Source organism: Chelmon rostratus, chromosome 8 (assembly GCF_017976325.1).
Source record: "Chelmon rostratus isolate fCheRos1 chromosome 8, fCheRos1.pri, whole genome shotgun sequence".
Taxonomy (NCBI): Eukaryota; Metazoa; Chordata; class Actinopteri; order Chaetodontiformes; family Chaetodontidae; genus Chelmon; species Chelmon rostratus.
In genome coordinates this window covers 28,407,270-28,425,298 of record NC_055665.1, presented here as the reverse complement: position 1 = coordinate 28,425,298, position 18,029 = coordinate 28,407,270, and the positions used below count along the sequence as shown (strand labels likewise).

General features: G+C 40.2%; 1 protein-coding gene across 2 annotated transcripts in view; it reads right to left on the bottom strand.

The window, feature by feature from the left end:
• tgfb2 (transforming growth factor, beta 2) overlaps positions 1-18,029 on the bottom strand; it is a 62,104-nt gene that overhangs the window by 24,830 nt on the left and 19,245 nt on the right. For both annotated transcript variants that reach the window (XM_041941841.1, XM_041941842.1), the window contains exon 2: positions 3,970-4,133. In XM_041941841.1, coding sequence (XP_041797775.1) covers positions 3,970-4,133 — 164 coding nt within the window. The remainder of the gene's footprint in view (positions 1-3,969; positions 4,134-18,029) is intronic.

Genomic DNA, 18,029 nt, shown 5'->3' with positions numbered 1-18,029 from the left:
TCGACCGCCAGATTAAAGCTGTGGTGAAAAACCAGCTCTTTTCTTGTCTTTTGTCGGAGCTCATACCTTTGGAGAACTTTCGCTCTCTACTGACTGATAGTGATCGTGAGACCCAGGAACAGTGCACATGTTTTTAAAATTGTTACTGTACTTCCACTGCTGCACTTTATATGTTAACTTTTAACCTAGTTATTGCTGCTCTTTCATTTTAATTACTGTCTGTTATTCATTGTGACGTGTGCTGCTGACCTCTTGGCCAGGTCCCCCTTGTAAAAGAGATCATGATCTCAATGGGTCTTTTACCTGGTTAAATAAAGGTTAAATAAATAAATGAATTTTTCCTTGGCTTTTATTACCACTTAGATTGTTTATTTTATGTGCACAGGTATTTTATCCTTTATGTAGTATGTTTCTATTTTTATTGTCTGTTTTTACTGCCTATTTTAATGTACAGCACTTTGGAAACCTTGAGTTTATTTAAACTGTTCTTTATAAATAAAGATGGATTGGATTGGATTGGATGTAGACTGCCGAGGCCAGGAATTGACCACCAACCTTGATAAGCAGACGACCGCTCCACCTCCAGCTACAGTTGCCCCTAACCTCTAACTCCCTAATTTCCCTGGCAGAGGACTGATAAAGTCTGATCTTATCGTATCTGGACTGGCTGGTCCAGACAGGCTGATAAACAGGCAGCAAGGGGTGACTTCAGGGCCAGATCAATGACCTCACTTTACCGTTCTCTTATTTTGTTCTTTTTTTTTAGACTAGACTAAGATATTGCCATTTTGTATTCTTTTTGTTTTTATCAGTCCACCTCTTGTGCTCATAGCTGTGTTATTAATGTACAGTCTATCCTAACATTTGCTGCCAGTCAAGCATTATGTCCAGAGCTTTTCCTTGGATTTCCCATTGATGAAGTTTGAATTTCTGTATGTGACACTTTTTCTGTAGCTGAAGTAAGGCATCAGGATGCTTCAGAATTAGGAGGGTTGTGCCCAACAAATGCTGATGGAACAAAGAACTTTTGCCTTTAGAGATGTTTGGATGACACGTTGTGCAAACTGCTTTGTTTCATATTCCAGGCCTGGAAAAATAGCATAGTTTGGCTGTAATTAAACATGGTGAGAGTAGCCACGTGGAGCAGGTGGCGATCATCCTGTCCGGTGATCAGAGAGCCTAATGTGTGTCTCATTCCAACTGTCCATCCACTGTCTTTAGGCATCGGTTTTATTTCTGCCGGAGCACCTTGTGACTCTGAAGCCTGAAATTCACTGGTGAATGTACTGTAAAGGTCTGTGTTTACTGGCCTTGACTTAAACATGTTTTTGGTTCTGACTTTGTCTTTAAAGCCATACACAATCTCACCCCTCCATATCTCTCTAATCTCCTCCAGATTGCCACACCCATCCACACCCTCAGATCCTCCTCCTCCATCCATCTCACTTGTCACTATGGGGAGGAGAGCATTCGGTCGCTCTGCTCCCTAGCTCTGGAACTCTCTCCCACCTGACCTTCGTAATACTGACTCACTCCCACACTTTAAATCCAAACTCAAAACTCATCTGTTAAGACTAGCGTACTCCATCTGACCACAACATTGTCCAATTTTCTCTCTGTATTTGTTTTCTCTTTCGTCTTTTTAAACTGTATTTTATTGCTCTTATTTGTTTCTTAAACTGTGTGTTTGTTTTTATGATGTAAGGTGACCTTGAGTGTCCAGAAAGCCGCCTATAAATAAAATGCATTATTATTATTGTTATTATTCACACATACTTCACTCATACGCAGCAAAACTAGTTTTTCATGTTTTTCCATTCATCTCCAGCCCTCACGAAATATTCAGGGATCCTTCCACTGTACTCATCATGTTGTTAACATTTGGTGTGAGCTGTGTTACTTGGTATTTCTTGTTATGACAATAGGGATAAATGATTTCAACCGTGTTTCTGAAAAATCATGTTTTTTTTATGGAGAATGATTCTAAATAACTGGTAATTAGCTGTGGCTAATCCAGAACACTTTGTCAGTGGGAACAAAACATAGACGCACAGCTGCTGAAATCTAAAAGTGACCAGAACTCAGAAAATATGATTTAAGCTGCAGATTGTGCTGATTGTGTGCAATCTTCACTATCTGTTCACCAATAGTGGGAAAACAACACAATACACATATGATGCACCATATTATTCTCATTCTTACTTTCATATTTTTATTGTGGGGGTATAATAGACAATATAAACATGCTTTAATCTGCATTATATTTTTCATACTGTCTATTGGTGCACCACCTCTGTTCCCTGTCTGAAAGTCCATTTTAACGCCTGTCTCTCTAAGGCCCCCCACTAGAAAAGCCCAGTCTGCTCTGATCGACCAGCTGTTTCTAGTCTTCTTCATGTGCTCTGCGCCACCTGTGTCCTAACTCAGCTAACTGAGTTTAGCTGCACCTCTACTATGAAGATCACCACTTCAGCTTCTAAAACAAAAACTTCACAACCATACATGTTGAAGTGATATGATCAGAAAACCAGGATAAATGAACAACTAACCAAGATAACAGGTTTTCCTGATGTTTTCTTCAGGTAAACACTGCTATGCTCTCTGTCATGAAATGTTGGGTTAGTATTTATACATAAATGTTACATTGTACATATGACATATGTGGGGAATGTGCTATTGAGGTCTCTGAAGTAGAAAGCATTTTTTGTGAGGAGATACAGAGGTGACATGTTAGCAGTAATGTTACAGTTCCCAAAACCCAGTATGTAATGTACTGTTTTTACTGTACTATAGAGCACATCGCCCACTAAATTTTGAAAATATATTTTTACATATATTAGTCGCACCAGACTATAAGCCACAGATATATAAGTTGCGAAATGAGATATTTACACTGAAAGATTTTGTAAATGTTTACTGTATATAATAATGTTTTTATTTACATACCTTAATTGTTTTCAAACAGTGCCTGTAACACGACAAAAAAAATCTGATCGAACAAAACAGAAAGGTCATTCATTTTTTTATTCATCCTCCTCCTGAGCTTTTGTCCAGATGCGGTGTAGCAACTCACATAAAATCCGAGTTGATGATGCACCTGTCTTGTTAACAGTTCTAGTTGGAGGCAGGTCAATAGTCAAAGGTACTTCATCCATATTTATGTCGCCTGGTCTGATGGAATTCTCAGCTATATTTGTTTCAATGGATTTGTGGAAGTTTGCAACTTTTTCCTCTTAGTCGAGAGGGAGTTGCTGACAGACAGTCGTCCGCGACCTGATGGACAGACATTTTCGTCTCATAAATCTAAAACATCATGATGGTCCACCTTTAAAATCTTCAATAGACATTTTGCTGCCGATTATTTTAACTTTCGGTCAGATCTGCACAGCGGATACACCTCAGCTGTCTGCTCTTTGTGTGTTCACCCAGTCCTCAAGTATATTTTTAAGTTCAGTCCATCTGCTTTCATGACCTCTGAAAGCCTTTGTTGTCTTTTGGCATTGACTTAGTTCTTAGTTCCAACGTCTCACCATTGATTCATTAATGCCAAGCTTATGTGCAGCAGCGCTATTTCCCTCCTGGATAGACAGGTCAATTGCTTTCAACTTAAAAGCTGCATCATATGCTTTTCTTCGTGTACCTTCCATGATGAGGGCATGAAAAATATTTTGCATCTGTGCGTGTCGTGCTGCGTTTTGGGCATTTTGGTACGCCATAAACTAGCATCTTCTTCTTTGCACCTCTTGTGTCTGTCTCTTTTTTGCACTTCCTGCGCCCCCTGATGGCCATTAGTGATAGAAAATGTGTCGATTAGCCGCATCGTTGTAAAAGCTGCAGGGTTTAAAGCGTGGGAAACAAGTAGTGGCTTATAGTCCGGTAAATACGGTAAACACTTCCAGTGATGGTCAGAGTGTATCAAAGTAACTCTTAAATGATTTGTTGGGAACCCTGGCAGGAAAGTGTGTGTACCTGGTAGAGCTCGATGCGCTGCTCAGACACTCGGGCCACAGGGTTCTGAAGACGGAAGATCCTGAGCTCAGCCTTCACCAAGTTAGAGGCATTCTTCTCCATGGAGGACACATCAAACGTCAGCCGCCTGAAGTATGGGTTGAAATGTGTAGGAGAGATGACATCTACAGAAAAGAAGAGAGAATGCCAGATTGAGGGTATGTGTGTGACAGACAGAGAGACATTGAGGCATTTAGTTGATGCTCTTATCTGGAGTGATCGACACTGAGATGCTGTCTCTGATCTAAATGACAATAAGGAAAGATCTCGACCTCACAGCTGTGACCACAGACAAGAGAACGGTGGAGAAAAAAGTTCCCTATAACTTTCACTTGAGTAAAAACAGTCATTTCAGATCTTACCCAGTAAACCTGAGGAAATAATATCATATTGAGAATTGTGTCCTCAGCACACATGCAGTTGGATGAGATACAGGTGTAACTGTGATATAGAGAACTGAGGTTATGCACCATTTTCATGTTAGTTTGTGTTGCACAAGCTAGTCTTGAAGTGGGGCAGGGCTTTGTTTCTAAACAGGCCTTTAGAAATATCTTATATTTGCCCATTAGTGTACATACTACTGTTTTTTTCACTGAAAATACATTTTTGGAGGAAATGGTGATCCTTTTTATAGAATGAGGGCTACTCAGTTTAGCACTGCACTTAAAATTGAATCCTCAGAGGTCAAAATATCTTGACATTTATTACGTGCTATGGGTTGAACTCCAAAAACACTATAATGCAACTTTACAGCATTTTGATTAGACTGTCCCTGCATGGTAAATGCCCACATCTTTCTAATCCCACACTTTTAGTCTGATGCTTATGTTATGTTTAAAAGGTGCAGTCTCCAAACCCAAACCAAGATAACTCTGATGACATCACTCTGACATCATCAGGTTTTTTTTGTCAGAGTTCGTCCAGAGCCACATTATACAACTGTGTAACAGGATTAGTACTCCCTGTGACCAATAACAGCTGTCGATGAATAAAGACTGTGGAGCGCACCTATAAAGATCAATTTAAATGCTCAATATTTCTACTGGCATCACACTTTTAAAAGGTAGATTAGTGGGACCCTGACACCCAAAGCCAAATAACACACAGCCCTTTAGTGCAACAGCAGCCATGCACAGTAGCAGCAACACAATCTCCCTCATATACTACTTAGAACCATGTGTGTGGAAGTGTTTGACAGACGCTTACACAGGACCGAGGTGACACGCGCAGCACTGACAGCCATATGTGTTGCCTTGTCTAACAGATGCTGTGAAACACACACACACGTACAGCGTAATACTGGAAACCATATGTGTGGTGGAGGAGTGTTTGACAGCGTCCAACAGCACAGTGAATTAGGAGGCCCAGAGGTCTTAAATTGATGGCTGTAATGCAAGGCAGAAGCCTGGGATTAGCAAAACACTGTGGTTTGTTTAGAGAGAATACACAACCACAGCAACCAACTGACACACAGACTGGGACCAACTCACAGAAGCAGGCAAAGAAAGAGAGTTTTTCACACATTTCTTCAATACATTTGAATATGGCCATTTTTGAACATTGCTTTGGTAATATTGTTTCTGACAGACTGTCTGACTTTCTGTACTAAATAGTTTTCTGTTGCTCAATATATGTTTAGCTGCTCACAAAATATATCTGTCATTATATTTGACCCATGTACAGACATTGATCAATTGAATGAACTAGAAGGACACTTTTCTATGATATGCAAATCTGCAAGTGCAACCACTATGTCTGGATATATTTCCAAAACTATTAGAATGATGTCAAAACATGGCTGAGCCTACCTGAAGCCTTATCATCTCAGTTGTACATTTATGTTCTTTCTAAATTTAAAATATTACATTTATATGAAAACAGGCATGTTACATTTTTATGTTTCATATGTATCATATCAACGTTTCTACAACAGGTAGCAAGGTAACATGGATCAGATGAACATTACACATATTTGAGCTTCTCATTAGGAGGAGGAGGGGTTGTGGTGGGGTGACACCTACTGTAGGCAAGGTGACGGCCAAGCTGCCAACCACAGTTCAAGCAGCGTTGGTGGGGACAGAACCAGATATTTTTTTATAAGATGTGTGACGTTTTCAGCCGTGTTTGTGGCAACAAAGCCAACTATTATTAAAGAGATGTGCTGGAGATTTTCCAGCTGTGTTTGTGACAAAACTTGGTATTTTATTTATTTATTTATTGATTTATATTTATTTCATATTTCAATTGGCAATATTTTGTCACTATGAACTTTACTACTTAATTTTTAAGATGTATGGCATTTATTTTTATTTTTCATTTATTATATAGCTCATGCTACAGCCTTCCACCAAGTTTTATGTAAATCAGACCAGTAGTTTTTCCATAATCCTGCTAACAAACAAACCGAAATGAAACCATGACCTCCTTGGTGGAGCTAATGCTTTGTATTTTAGCACCTCAAAAAAGAAAAAAAATGTTTAGAATGAGTATAAATAAAAGCTGTGCGATGGTTTCAGTTTAAATTATTCTTGTAAAAGAATGAGGAGGTTTCAAGAAAAAGGCATGTCAGAAATGCATATTGCCTGACATGTCTTTCAAACATTAATAGTTTTTAATTGGGGGAGGCCCAGATGATAAAGCTGTGTCAGAGAAAGTGTCAGAAAAAAAAAAACAGAATATAACTGACATATTGTAACGCTGATAAGCTTCCTTGACTACTTTACATGCACTTCTAAAAGAATCAATGAATAGTCATTTATTTTCAATGAACATCTGAAAGAGTAAGTTCTAGTGATTCCAGCAGTGTGTGTATGCTGTAAGGAAAACTGGGTCAGTTGGGTGACACAGTTTTTAATTACATGTATTGCTCCTACTGGTTGGCCAGGTGCCTGCACCAACGCATTTGCTGGGTGTGCAAGTCATGTACAAATGAAAAGACAACCATATTTCCATAATAAATCCTGTTTTCCTAATATATACAAGCTGCAAGCTATGAATGAGTCAGATATTGGTAGAATGCACGTTCAGTACACTTGCATCATCCTGAGCTGAAATCTGGTGACTGTGAAGGCAGTACCAAAATCATTTCCAAGTCTTCTTTTGCCACTTGTCTCTACTGTGTTTTACTTGTTATGGCGAGGTTTGAACAAGCCAGTGGAAATCCTTTTTATTTGCTTGATGAGAAGAAGTTACATCCTGAGTGGATTTGTAATATGTAAGTGACTAGACAGCAGATACACACTGCAGCAGAAGAACGAAACGTACAGACATATTTACTGTCTGATGCAGCTTCTGACTGTTTGTCCAACCAACTCTGAAGATTCTCGCAGTCCCCTGTGAAATACCTCTGCTGCTCTTGTGTTTCAGCTGTTGAAACACTGCTGGCTGTGTCGTTTCAGAATTTTCTCTCCTTATTTATCCTTAAACTGTCAAGCGGGACTGAGGCCTATCTCAGCATACATCGGATGAGAGGCATCACCAGTCTATCACAGAGCTGACACACACAGAATCACACCTACAGGCAATTTGAAGTTTTCAGTTCACCAAACCAATTATGAAATGGTTGGAATGTATGTCCGCAGAATTGGTATGCAACTGGTATCGATATGCTTAGTAACAAAACTTTTACCAGCGATTAGGGTCAAACCCACTGTGGGAGTTTATCTGAATGGGTCAACGTGCATCGGTCAACCCTCATTTATAACCCTGCTCCTGACCAGGGTTGAACAAAGGTCTGAGGTTGTCTGGCTTTAATGAACCTGCCTTGCTGCCTGGAACAGAAATAACTTCAGTGACACAGTTTGTTGTTTAAATGTCATTTAGCAGAGAGAGAGAGCGAGACAGCAAGTGATAGCATATGCATACGTGCATATGGACGGAGATGTGAAACTGAACTTTTATCTGGTAACTTCTGGATGTAATTCAGTGTTATTCTGTGGTTTATCAGTTAAGTATACAAACTCCACTCTCTCTACTAACAGTGAGAAGCAGGGTGACAGCTGTCTCATATAACCAGTAAATCTGGTCATATGCGTGTCTGAGCTTCTAGTATGGCTTCTACAGCCATACATGAAGCTCTGTGATGCCATACATAAACAACATTGCTTTGAACTAAATGCAAATGCCAAGCACCTCAAAATGCTCACAATAACAATGTTAACAGGCCATTGTTACCATGTTCAACGCCCTAATTGAATATCTTAGCTGATTGAAATAGTTTCAGTAGTTTAGTAGTTTTGCAGGTATTTGTATTGGACAAATTAAATGCTGACATTATTATGGCTAGATGGAAAGTCAGAGGATCAAGGTATTACAGTTCATCCCAAGGGAAACATGAATGTCTGAACCAAACTAAAAATCTATCCAGTAGTTGCTAATACATCTTATCTTGGACCAAAGTGCTGACCAACTGCTAGAATGGCTGAAAATATTGAATTGTCACAAAAGAGAATGAAATGAATTCTATATTATCAACAACACTTCTAAAAGCAATTTCAATTGTTGTCATATGTGAAATGGAACATCAGTGATCCACCTGATACTACTCTTAGCAGGATGTGTTCTATGAATTTTACTGCCCTTGACAGATCAACAAGAACCTACTGAAAACAGCATATACTGTTATACAAAACAGCACATGGAGATACAGGGCCTTCAGCACAAAACCTGATCCTTTACCTTCTACTGCATGAGAAGCTTGTGACTTGAATGAATTTGAAAGCAATTCTTTGATCAAACAAGCCCAAATCAACATGTTTCATCCCTCTGCTCCTTCGGGTGCTGCAGTGGCTAACATAAAACAGTGTGCAGTGTCAGCAGCTGAGGCAAATGAGCCAAAACTAACGATGCTCTTTCTCGTTTCCTTCCCATTCGTCAACAGAAAAAGTCACACTTCCAGCTCCTGGAGGACCGGCTGAAAGTGAACTGTTTACACAAACTGCTGCAGAGCCTTATGAATGAGTCTGCTGTACTTTGACACAACACTGGACATATTGAGATGAGGCCACGCTGACACATGCTGTGGATGGCTGACACACACTCACGTACAAGCACACACACCCAGGAGTCCTCATAGAATTCACAAATAGAGCCCAGTACTTGGCTTGAACTGATATCTGCTTTCTCCAAGGCGGATAATATTTTGATACTCCACTAGTACGTTTTTGCTTTTCAGTATTTTACTGAATTTAGATTTAGATTTTAGGGAGATTTGTTTTCACAACCAGTAAAAAAAAAAATGTATACACAGTACCGTATGCATATAGACAATACTGTACATATAACCTTCATGTTCCTTCTACTATCCGAGCTCAACAGTGTCAGCAACGCAGTTTGTTCATAACTGCTATGACAGAGGGGACAAAACTCCTGCTGATTTGAGCTCTTGCCCATTTTAAAGGCCTGTGTCTCGTGGCACATAGTAGAAATGTGAAGTGCTGATTGAGGGGTCGATCGGTGTCATTTGCCATTGTGAGTGCTATGTAAAACAGCAGAGGGAACAGTACTTCAAGATGGGCTGAAGTATGCATTTGTAAAGCAACAACACCAGGTGGGGTAAATAGTCAGTGCTCTGAGTTAATAGAGATGACAGGGAGTTTATTGTGTATAATGAGTCCAAGATACTTCAGGCTGCTCACCTGTTTAACTGTCTTGCCGTGGATAGAGGAAGAGCTGAAGTAAGGAAAAAGGTGAAGTTGCCTGATTATTCTCCATATGTTGGAGAAGGAACCTCTCTTTAAACCTCCACACCTGGCCAATCGTGGTGTGAAGCAGAACAGAGATAGTCTGTTTTGGAAAGTTACAAACATCGTTAGACACAGTTCTCCGATTGTGTTGTTCTAAAGGGAGTTCCAGATGTTGTTGGATGATCTGAAGAGGACTTTGCTTATTGAAAGAAGTGAGTAAGAATGCTGAGGCCTAAAACATGATCCATTCATAGATCACAGGTCCAAAACAAGATACGTCTACAACTACCTCCCGGGTTTCTATTTGTATGACGTGGTATATGTATGTCTGTAAACATTAAAATCAGTCTCATATTCATTTGAGGATGAAAGCTTTCTGTTTTGGCACTCCAAGAGGTTGACTCTCTTGCTTTACATTCCATAATAGGAACAGTTCAATATTTTGGGAAACACGCTCTTCTTTTTTTCCCAATGGTGAGCTTTTCAGATTCATATTAGTCCTATGGTGTGTGTGTTGAGTACGGAGCTGGAGTCTACAAAAATGAGGAAGTTATACGTTGGAACTATTTCTTGATGAACAATGCTGATGTGCATTGATGTCACAAAGATTCATCATCATGAAGTCCTGTTGTCACAGTGAAGTTGCCAGATATGGCTGGTGAGCACCACCAGCATTTATCTTCCCGTTTATTGACACAAACGCTACATTCACTTCTATACTTATACAATACAACTTTAGAAAGCTTAGAGTCTTTTTAATCGATTGATGCAAGTCATTTCAAGATATAACAGGAGGCACAATAAATGGCAACATCAGAGAACTGCGTTTAAAATTAACACCAACTTGACACAACTTGCCGATTACGGCGCTCAGTGATCCACAGATCTATAATTCTCCAACAAAAACAGTCTGGAAATATTAACAAATGTCCATACAATCCACTGCAGTAAAGATATTTAGTCCATAACAAGATAGTAATCTACAGAAAACTGTTTTTTTTAAAAAAGGTAGCCTATGTGCTCGTCTTTTGTTTGTCTTCAGTGTTTTCCCAGCTAGAACTTCCCTAAATTTATGCAGAATCTATCTATCTTGCCTCCAGTTACTCTTTGGAGTCTCAGGTTTCAAATTGCACCTCACTAGACCAATGACGATCTGGCACATGGAGCCAAGACAAGTTATAAATATAGTAAATGGACTCAGTATAAAGATATATAGCCATCTAATCTAGGTTTCCATTCCTTAAATATGCAAATAGATGGCAAAACTTTGGATTAGACATTTCTGTATTTCTGAACTTTGGACAGAACCAAGCTACCTTTTCCCCCGACTTCCACTCTTTCACTCCAGCTCTGTACAGGACACATAGACATGATATTAATATCAATCTTTTCATCTCATTCTTGGAAAGAAAGCACATGAGGGTATTTCTCAAGTTTTGAAACAATCCGTTTTACCCCTTAATTAGAGGGGTAGCATTAACTACAGTCTCTGCTCATTTTAAGGCCTTAATTTCAATAAAAGTCCGTTTGATTTGTTGGTCTGCTCTTTGTAGATTTCCTCAAAATAGTACTGTACTAGTCATCTACTGCTTGAAAAACGATAAAACGATTACATCCTCACAGAAAGTACAGTAGAAAGCCAGTTGATATACAGTTGGGTATTCAATTCAAGTGAGAGCCTCAGGGAAATTCCAGAGGTTGGTTGAGGGTGTGAGGCGTAAGCAAATCACTACATGACTGCCTGCAGGCAGTGGTGTACAGCAGAGTCAGCCCACATTACCACTGATTTATCCAAACTTGACATGAAAATGATCTACCACAACTGGCGCCGTCACTGTGGTCTGTCCATGTGTGTGCGTGCATGCATCACCACATCACACTGACGAGACTAAGACAGGAGTGAGGCGAGTGGTGTCATATCACACACACACACACACACACACACACACACACACACACACACAGTAACACGGATGCTTTTTTTTTCATGCTGACTCTCTCTCTTAGAGAAAAGCAAATGTTACATGAGACTGGTCACACACAGCCGACCAAGTGACCATGATTCCTGTAATCACTCAGGTCATTACTCATCACCCCCAGTCCTGTGCCCCTGCTGGTTCTTTGGCTTCATATTAGTACTTCTTAACCTGTGATAAACCCAATGATCTGAGGTCATGCAACAAAGTAGGATTAAGTATTACATGGAGGTTACAATTATTATCATAGTGAATACTAAAATGCAAAGATGTATGGAGAAACATTTCTGTGGCTCTACCATTATTGTTTGACCTAGTTTATGAAGTGATGTCAAAGTGACAACAAAAACAATAGGGTTCAAGCAGCTTTGCTGTCTGGACCCCTAAAAACATTTATCATTGTTATATGGTTCAGATAGCTGTGTTTAGTATTTAGGAATCAAAATGTCTTGTCTGTGGGTTTTAAAGCACTTAAAAACTCAAGTCTCAAATCCATCTAAGTCAAATCTCAAGTATTTCATTAAACAGCCAAAAAGTGAATAAAACATCTTTACAATAGGTACTTTTTATTAAAGGTAAAAACACTCAAAAACTAGGCTAATGTGCATCATCAGGACTGGGTGGGTGTAGTTTATTCAAGTTTGATTCACAGTGACCAAAGCCCCCATCAACTCTCATCTGATCTCAAATGCTGCTGAATCCTGAGCGCTCCATACTTTCCACACCAGAATGGTAGTGCTGAGCAAAACTAGCGCACCCTGTTTGATATGGCTAGGCACATGCTAATAGAGGATGAGCTGCCAAAGGGTTTTATGGACCTGTGCAATTACACAGAACAGACACATTACTTAATGCTGACAGGAAGACGGGCTAACTTTTCCAGGATTCAAAAGTTTGGGTCAGTGGGTTATGCCTATAAAAAGGACGAGAAAAAACTGAACTGAAGGTGTTAGAGGAGAATCTTTGTACCACAGGTAACACAAGAATAGCACAGCCTACATGTTCCACAGTGGGAAAATACAGAAGCACAGAGTTTGTGACCATACCAATTGTAGAGCAGCAAACACAGACTGACATGACACCTGATGACAATCACAGACAGGTGAGACTAAACCATGAGCCGATGAGATACCCTTTCAGAGTGAGGAAAAAAAATGTTTATTTAAAGAGACACTTTGCTGATTTTCAACCTTATCTCTGTTATATTTGAATTAGGGATATAGCATGACAAACAACAATGTTTTTTTAATGTATTTTGTGTCTCTGGGTTACTGATTTAATATTGTAAAAATTAATAAAAAATAATTAAATTAAAGTTGCTCCTCTGAGAACCAGTGACGTCCTTGAGTCTTGGAAGAACTACTGGTTTTTTCACCTTATGGGTATGCAGATTGCTCTTTCAATAGTGTTATGCTGGAATCGGACATTTGGGGTACAGATAAATAAGCCAGAATACATTGTGGAGGAATTGTGACATATGGAGGAGGAAGAGGGCACCATAAGCAGTTGCAGTTGATGAGGATAGTGATGCAGAGCCACTCCATGCCAAGGACAGCTGGTGGCTCCTGCAGTAAATGTGCACAGATGAAAACAGAAGTGGAGTCGCTGTGCTGCAATGAAATTCACAGAGGTCAGGTTCTTTTAAATGAACTTGCTGAATCTAGCATTACTGAGGAAGAGGCACAAGCTTGTGTGACTTTACACCAAAGCTTTAGGCCACATATGGAAAGGGGAGTGCTGGAGGCACATTTCTGGACAGCAAAAATAAACTGGAAAAAAAAACACCAAGGCCAGCAGGCCGAAACGAGATGTCTGAGCATGGAGTAAGTGCAATAGTGACATTTTCTTGTGACTAACATGGCTGCGTTATGGTCTGAAATCATGCAATAAAACTTTTTAATGAGGCCCATTCAAGATCAGCTTAGCACATACTCTGCCCCAGTTTGTTGGCTGGCAGTGCTATCAAAGTTTTGCTTAATGTTATTCGCTCTAAGCAGCTGTTTTAGGAGATGAAGAAGCTTACACTTCAGCAAACCCAGCCTAACTTGTTATCAGAAATACATGCTTGCAAAAAACATAGTTTTGTCCTCATCCTAAAAAAACTAGTAAACAAGAAAAACACGTCATTTATGAAAAATGAGTGTCATGATGCCTTTGGAAAAACAGCATGGTATTCCCAATTCATCAAATTCATCAGGAATATTTTACATTCTCCTCTATTCATCTATTCAGGAGGGATATACTGTGATATTGTATCTGCTAGATACCCTATATCAGTGATCATCAACTGGGCCTAATCCAGCCCGCCGAACCGTCCCATCCGGCCCCCGACTGGATTCCAAAATTGTGAGGATCAAAGAGAAAATATGGTGTGGTCACCGCTATTAAAGCAACTAAAATATCAGTAATCCACCATTTATGACTCTATTTACATTCACTCGCTGCACTGTTTAACATTTATTGTTTCACATTTCTTTTTTTTACATAACTGTTCCTCATGCCCTTACTCAAGTCTCAACAACAAGCTTCAAACTAGTAGACTCAGTCTAAAAAAAAGGAGAAAAACCAACTGGCATAACTTAAAATATCATGGTAAATACTGACCTGGTATCAGAACAAAACACAGGTTTGGCACAAATAAAACGTTCATTAGGCTGTCGGCTGAAACAGGCTGCTCACACTGCTCAATGGCTGAAACTACATTTCCCCTCTGACAGCAGCTTCTTCACAGCAGGCTGGCAGCTGTCAGACTGCTCCGACGGTCGCCTCCTCTCGTGTGTTTTTATCGAGTTGATCTGGAGAAGCAGCCTCGCAGGTGGAGGTTGAACACAGACACAGTCGGCGTCTTTAATGTGCCACAGTCCTCGGGACGAGACCCCCGACATGTGCTCAGCTTTCAGCTCCACAGAGAGCAGGAGTTTGTCTGCTCAGTGTTGTGGTGACGGCGCAGATTATATTCTTTTGCAACAACAACGGCTTCGTTGCAGATGAGACAAACAGGTGATGCATTTCGGAGGGTTGGCGTGATAAATACGTATTTTCAGTCCATTCATCATTAAAGAGTCGGTTTTCTGCATCAACTTTTCGTTTCTTGGCCTTTGAGAGTGCCATTTTATCTGTGTTAAGAGGCCTTTCCTTCCACTAACTGACGCTAACAACTGCTCTACACATCGGACTTCAGACACAACACAACCAGCTGCACCTCCAGAAGTTCTCCAATGATACAGCCATCGTTAGATGTGTATCGCAGGAGAACGATTTGCAAAACAGGGAAGTTATTGCTAACTTTGTCAACTGGTGTTGACCAAACCACCTGCACATTAACACCAGCAAGATCAAGGAGATGGTGATAGACTTACGCAGGAAAGCACCAAAGACTACACTGGTGTGCATCCAAGGTCTGGACATCGTGGAGTAGTACAAATACCTGGGTGCCCACCTTAACAATAAACTGGATTGGTCCACTAACACTGATGCCCTGTACAGGAAGGGCCAAAGACACCTCCATCTGCTGAGAAGACTGAGGTTGTTTAGAGTGTGCAGGACACTGCTAAGAACTTTTTATGACTCTGTGGTTGCATCTGCAGTCTTCTACGTAGTGGTCTGCTGGGGCTGTGGAAGCTCTGAGAGGGACAGAAAGAGACTTAACAAAGTGGTCAGGAGAGCTGGCTCTGTCCTGGACTGCCATCTTGACAGCCCCTTGAGGAGGTGGGTTAGAGGAAGATGCTAGCCAAGTTGACATCAATCATGAACAACCCCTCCCACCACCTGCATCAGACAGTGGGGGCCTGAAGCAGCTCCTTTAGTAACAGACTGCTGCATCCACTCTGCAAGAAGGAACGCTACCGCAGGTCCTTCATTCCAACAGCTGTCAGAGTGTTCAACTCCAAGATCATAATAACATAATGCAATCATTTGCAAACCAACAGTGTTTACTCCCATGTAGTAATATCCTTTATGTAATCATGTGCTTCACAAAGCAGTGAACCTCGCCCCATCCTTGCTTGTGAATGACTTAGCCTGCTGATGATGTCCCTTTCATACCCAATCATGATATTATAACCAGTTACCAATGAAACTGTTTACCTGTGGAATTTTCCAAATAGCTGTTTTTGGAGCATTCCACTACTTTCCCAGTCTTTTGTGGCCGCTGTCGCAATGTGTTGTTGGCATCTGATTCAAAATAAGCATATATAGTATCAAATCAATTGAGGTGATGGAGTCAAATATTAAATATATTGCCCTTGCACTGTTTTCAGTGGAGTACATGTCAAAAAGGATTACCAAATAATCACATTCAGTTCTACATCTGTTCAACAAAGCGTCCCAACTTCTTTGGAAACGGGGGTTTGGGATTAGGTTTGTATGATGGACAATGATAAAGCCAATGAGAAGCACTAATGCTGACATGTAATATGCTTGTATATATCAGTGGACATGTGTTAATAATGCTCTCTCCCTGCAAGAGTTCCAGTCAGAGCAGAACTGATGTCCCACTATGTATTTATTCCTCTTCAATTATTTTTGGTCTAGCACCGACTAAGCATGCCAGAATCACTGAACAATTCACCTCTGCTAATAGAGACATGGTTTATCTTCCAAAAGGCTCATATGTTGCTGTGTTTAAAATGCTACAGACACATCAAAGCTGTAGGGTGCCAAAGGCCTTCTGAGATAAGACTGTTCTCCCTGGAATGACAGCTGACTCCATCCAGCGAGCAATTCAAGAGCCTTCCTAGCTAAAGGTAGCTTGCTGGCTCGTAGGCCCTCACATCTCCACAAACATCAAGAGCAAATTTTCAAGAAGGCATTGTTTTCATAAATAGAGCACATATTCAAAATCAAAACAGATAAACTTTCATCTAAAAAAATGTCAAAGCTAAATTTGGAATACAGTTTCCATACTAACATCACAACAGGGTTTGGTTCACATCCTTATGGTCATGTTGTGATTCCTGGTTGAATCAAAATGCATGCTGGGAAGGACAGTTCCTACAATGTACACTCAATGAAGTACAGTGCAGCCCAAAAACAAATTTCCCCATGGACCTCCATTATAAAAGAGACGTGTAAAACTGGTGACTGGATTGCATACAAGGTAAATTATTGATATTACTCTTTGTATTGTGAATTATGAATGCATGAAAGTTTTGTATTTGTGAAACACTTCATCTGAATACGGCATAGTAAGGCATGTGGGAATGTAAATGTAGTTTATTGTCAAAACATACACAAGGACCTCTAGTATGTAGTATCCCAAAAGGCATACATTCAGTTGTTTAATAAAAGCTAACATGACATTTAGCATGAAACACCTGAGACTGTTCCTCCAACTGTTACCTACATGCATGAGTTTTGGATATTCATTTTATGTCTTATGGCCACAATAAAGTAGTTAAAAGTTATTAGTTAATTCAGCAGGTTTGTGGAGTTGGAGTAAAAACCAAATGAAAGCTGCTGTCACAAAAGATGCAACAGCATGGCAGGACTGCCCCTCCCAGCAGCCTCTTGACCTCAAGTGACCACAAATACACTTCCTGAGTTGTGGGTGCAGCTGAATGAACTCTCTAGTCTTTCCACACTGAGCTGGACTCTGTGGTTTTGGAGAAAAGATGTAATGATTCAGCTGTGGCTGGCCTCAACTTTACAGGGCTACTTTACGCACTGTCAGGGAGTTGGAGGTTGCAACATGAAAGAGTCATTATTGTCTTGGCTGGGGTTGAGCAGGACACCTGCAGTGGGCAAACATCTGAACTTGAAGACAGGAAGAAACAATTTGAGCTAAAACTGTTTCATTTGGAGTCGATTATTGAGGATTTAGGCAGCCTCAATACTCCACTTCAGCTCTTTCTACTCATTCTAAGCCATGAAAGGGTTTTTAGCCATTTCAGTTTTTAGTTTTCCAAACATTGGTCCTCGACATGACCGGAACAGGTGGGAGCCATATCGTTCATCCATGAGATGAAAAACAACATAGTCAAAGTGTGGGAATACATAAATGAAAACATTTGCTGTGAAATAATTATGCTGTGATCTCGAGCTGTTTGGAATTCAGCTGTGACTGCTTTAGCAGATGTACTGGCATGAAGAAATCCACATGTGCACATGTGTCTCCTCAGCACTGGTGGTGGGTTCTGGCACAGACATCATCATCATCATCATTATCATCTCTTTCTCCTCACAGACATATGGTGATATTATTAGGTGTTTGGTGTAATATTTTAAACATTTCAGTTACCATGGAGACCTTCACTGCAAAACATGTACATTTGATAAAACATAACATTAAGCTGTATAGAGAAGGGGCTAGTCTGTTTTTTTTTTGTTTTTGTTTTTGTTTATTCCTCAGTGTTGGCATGGT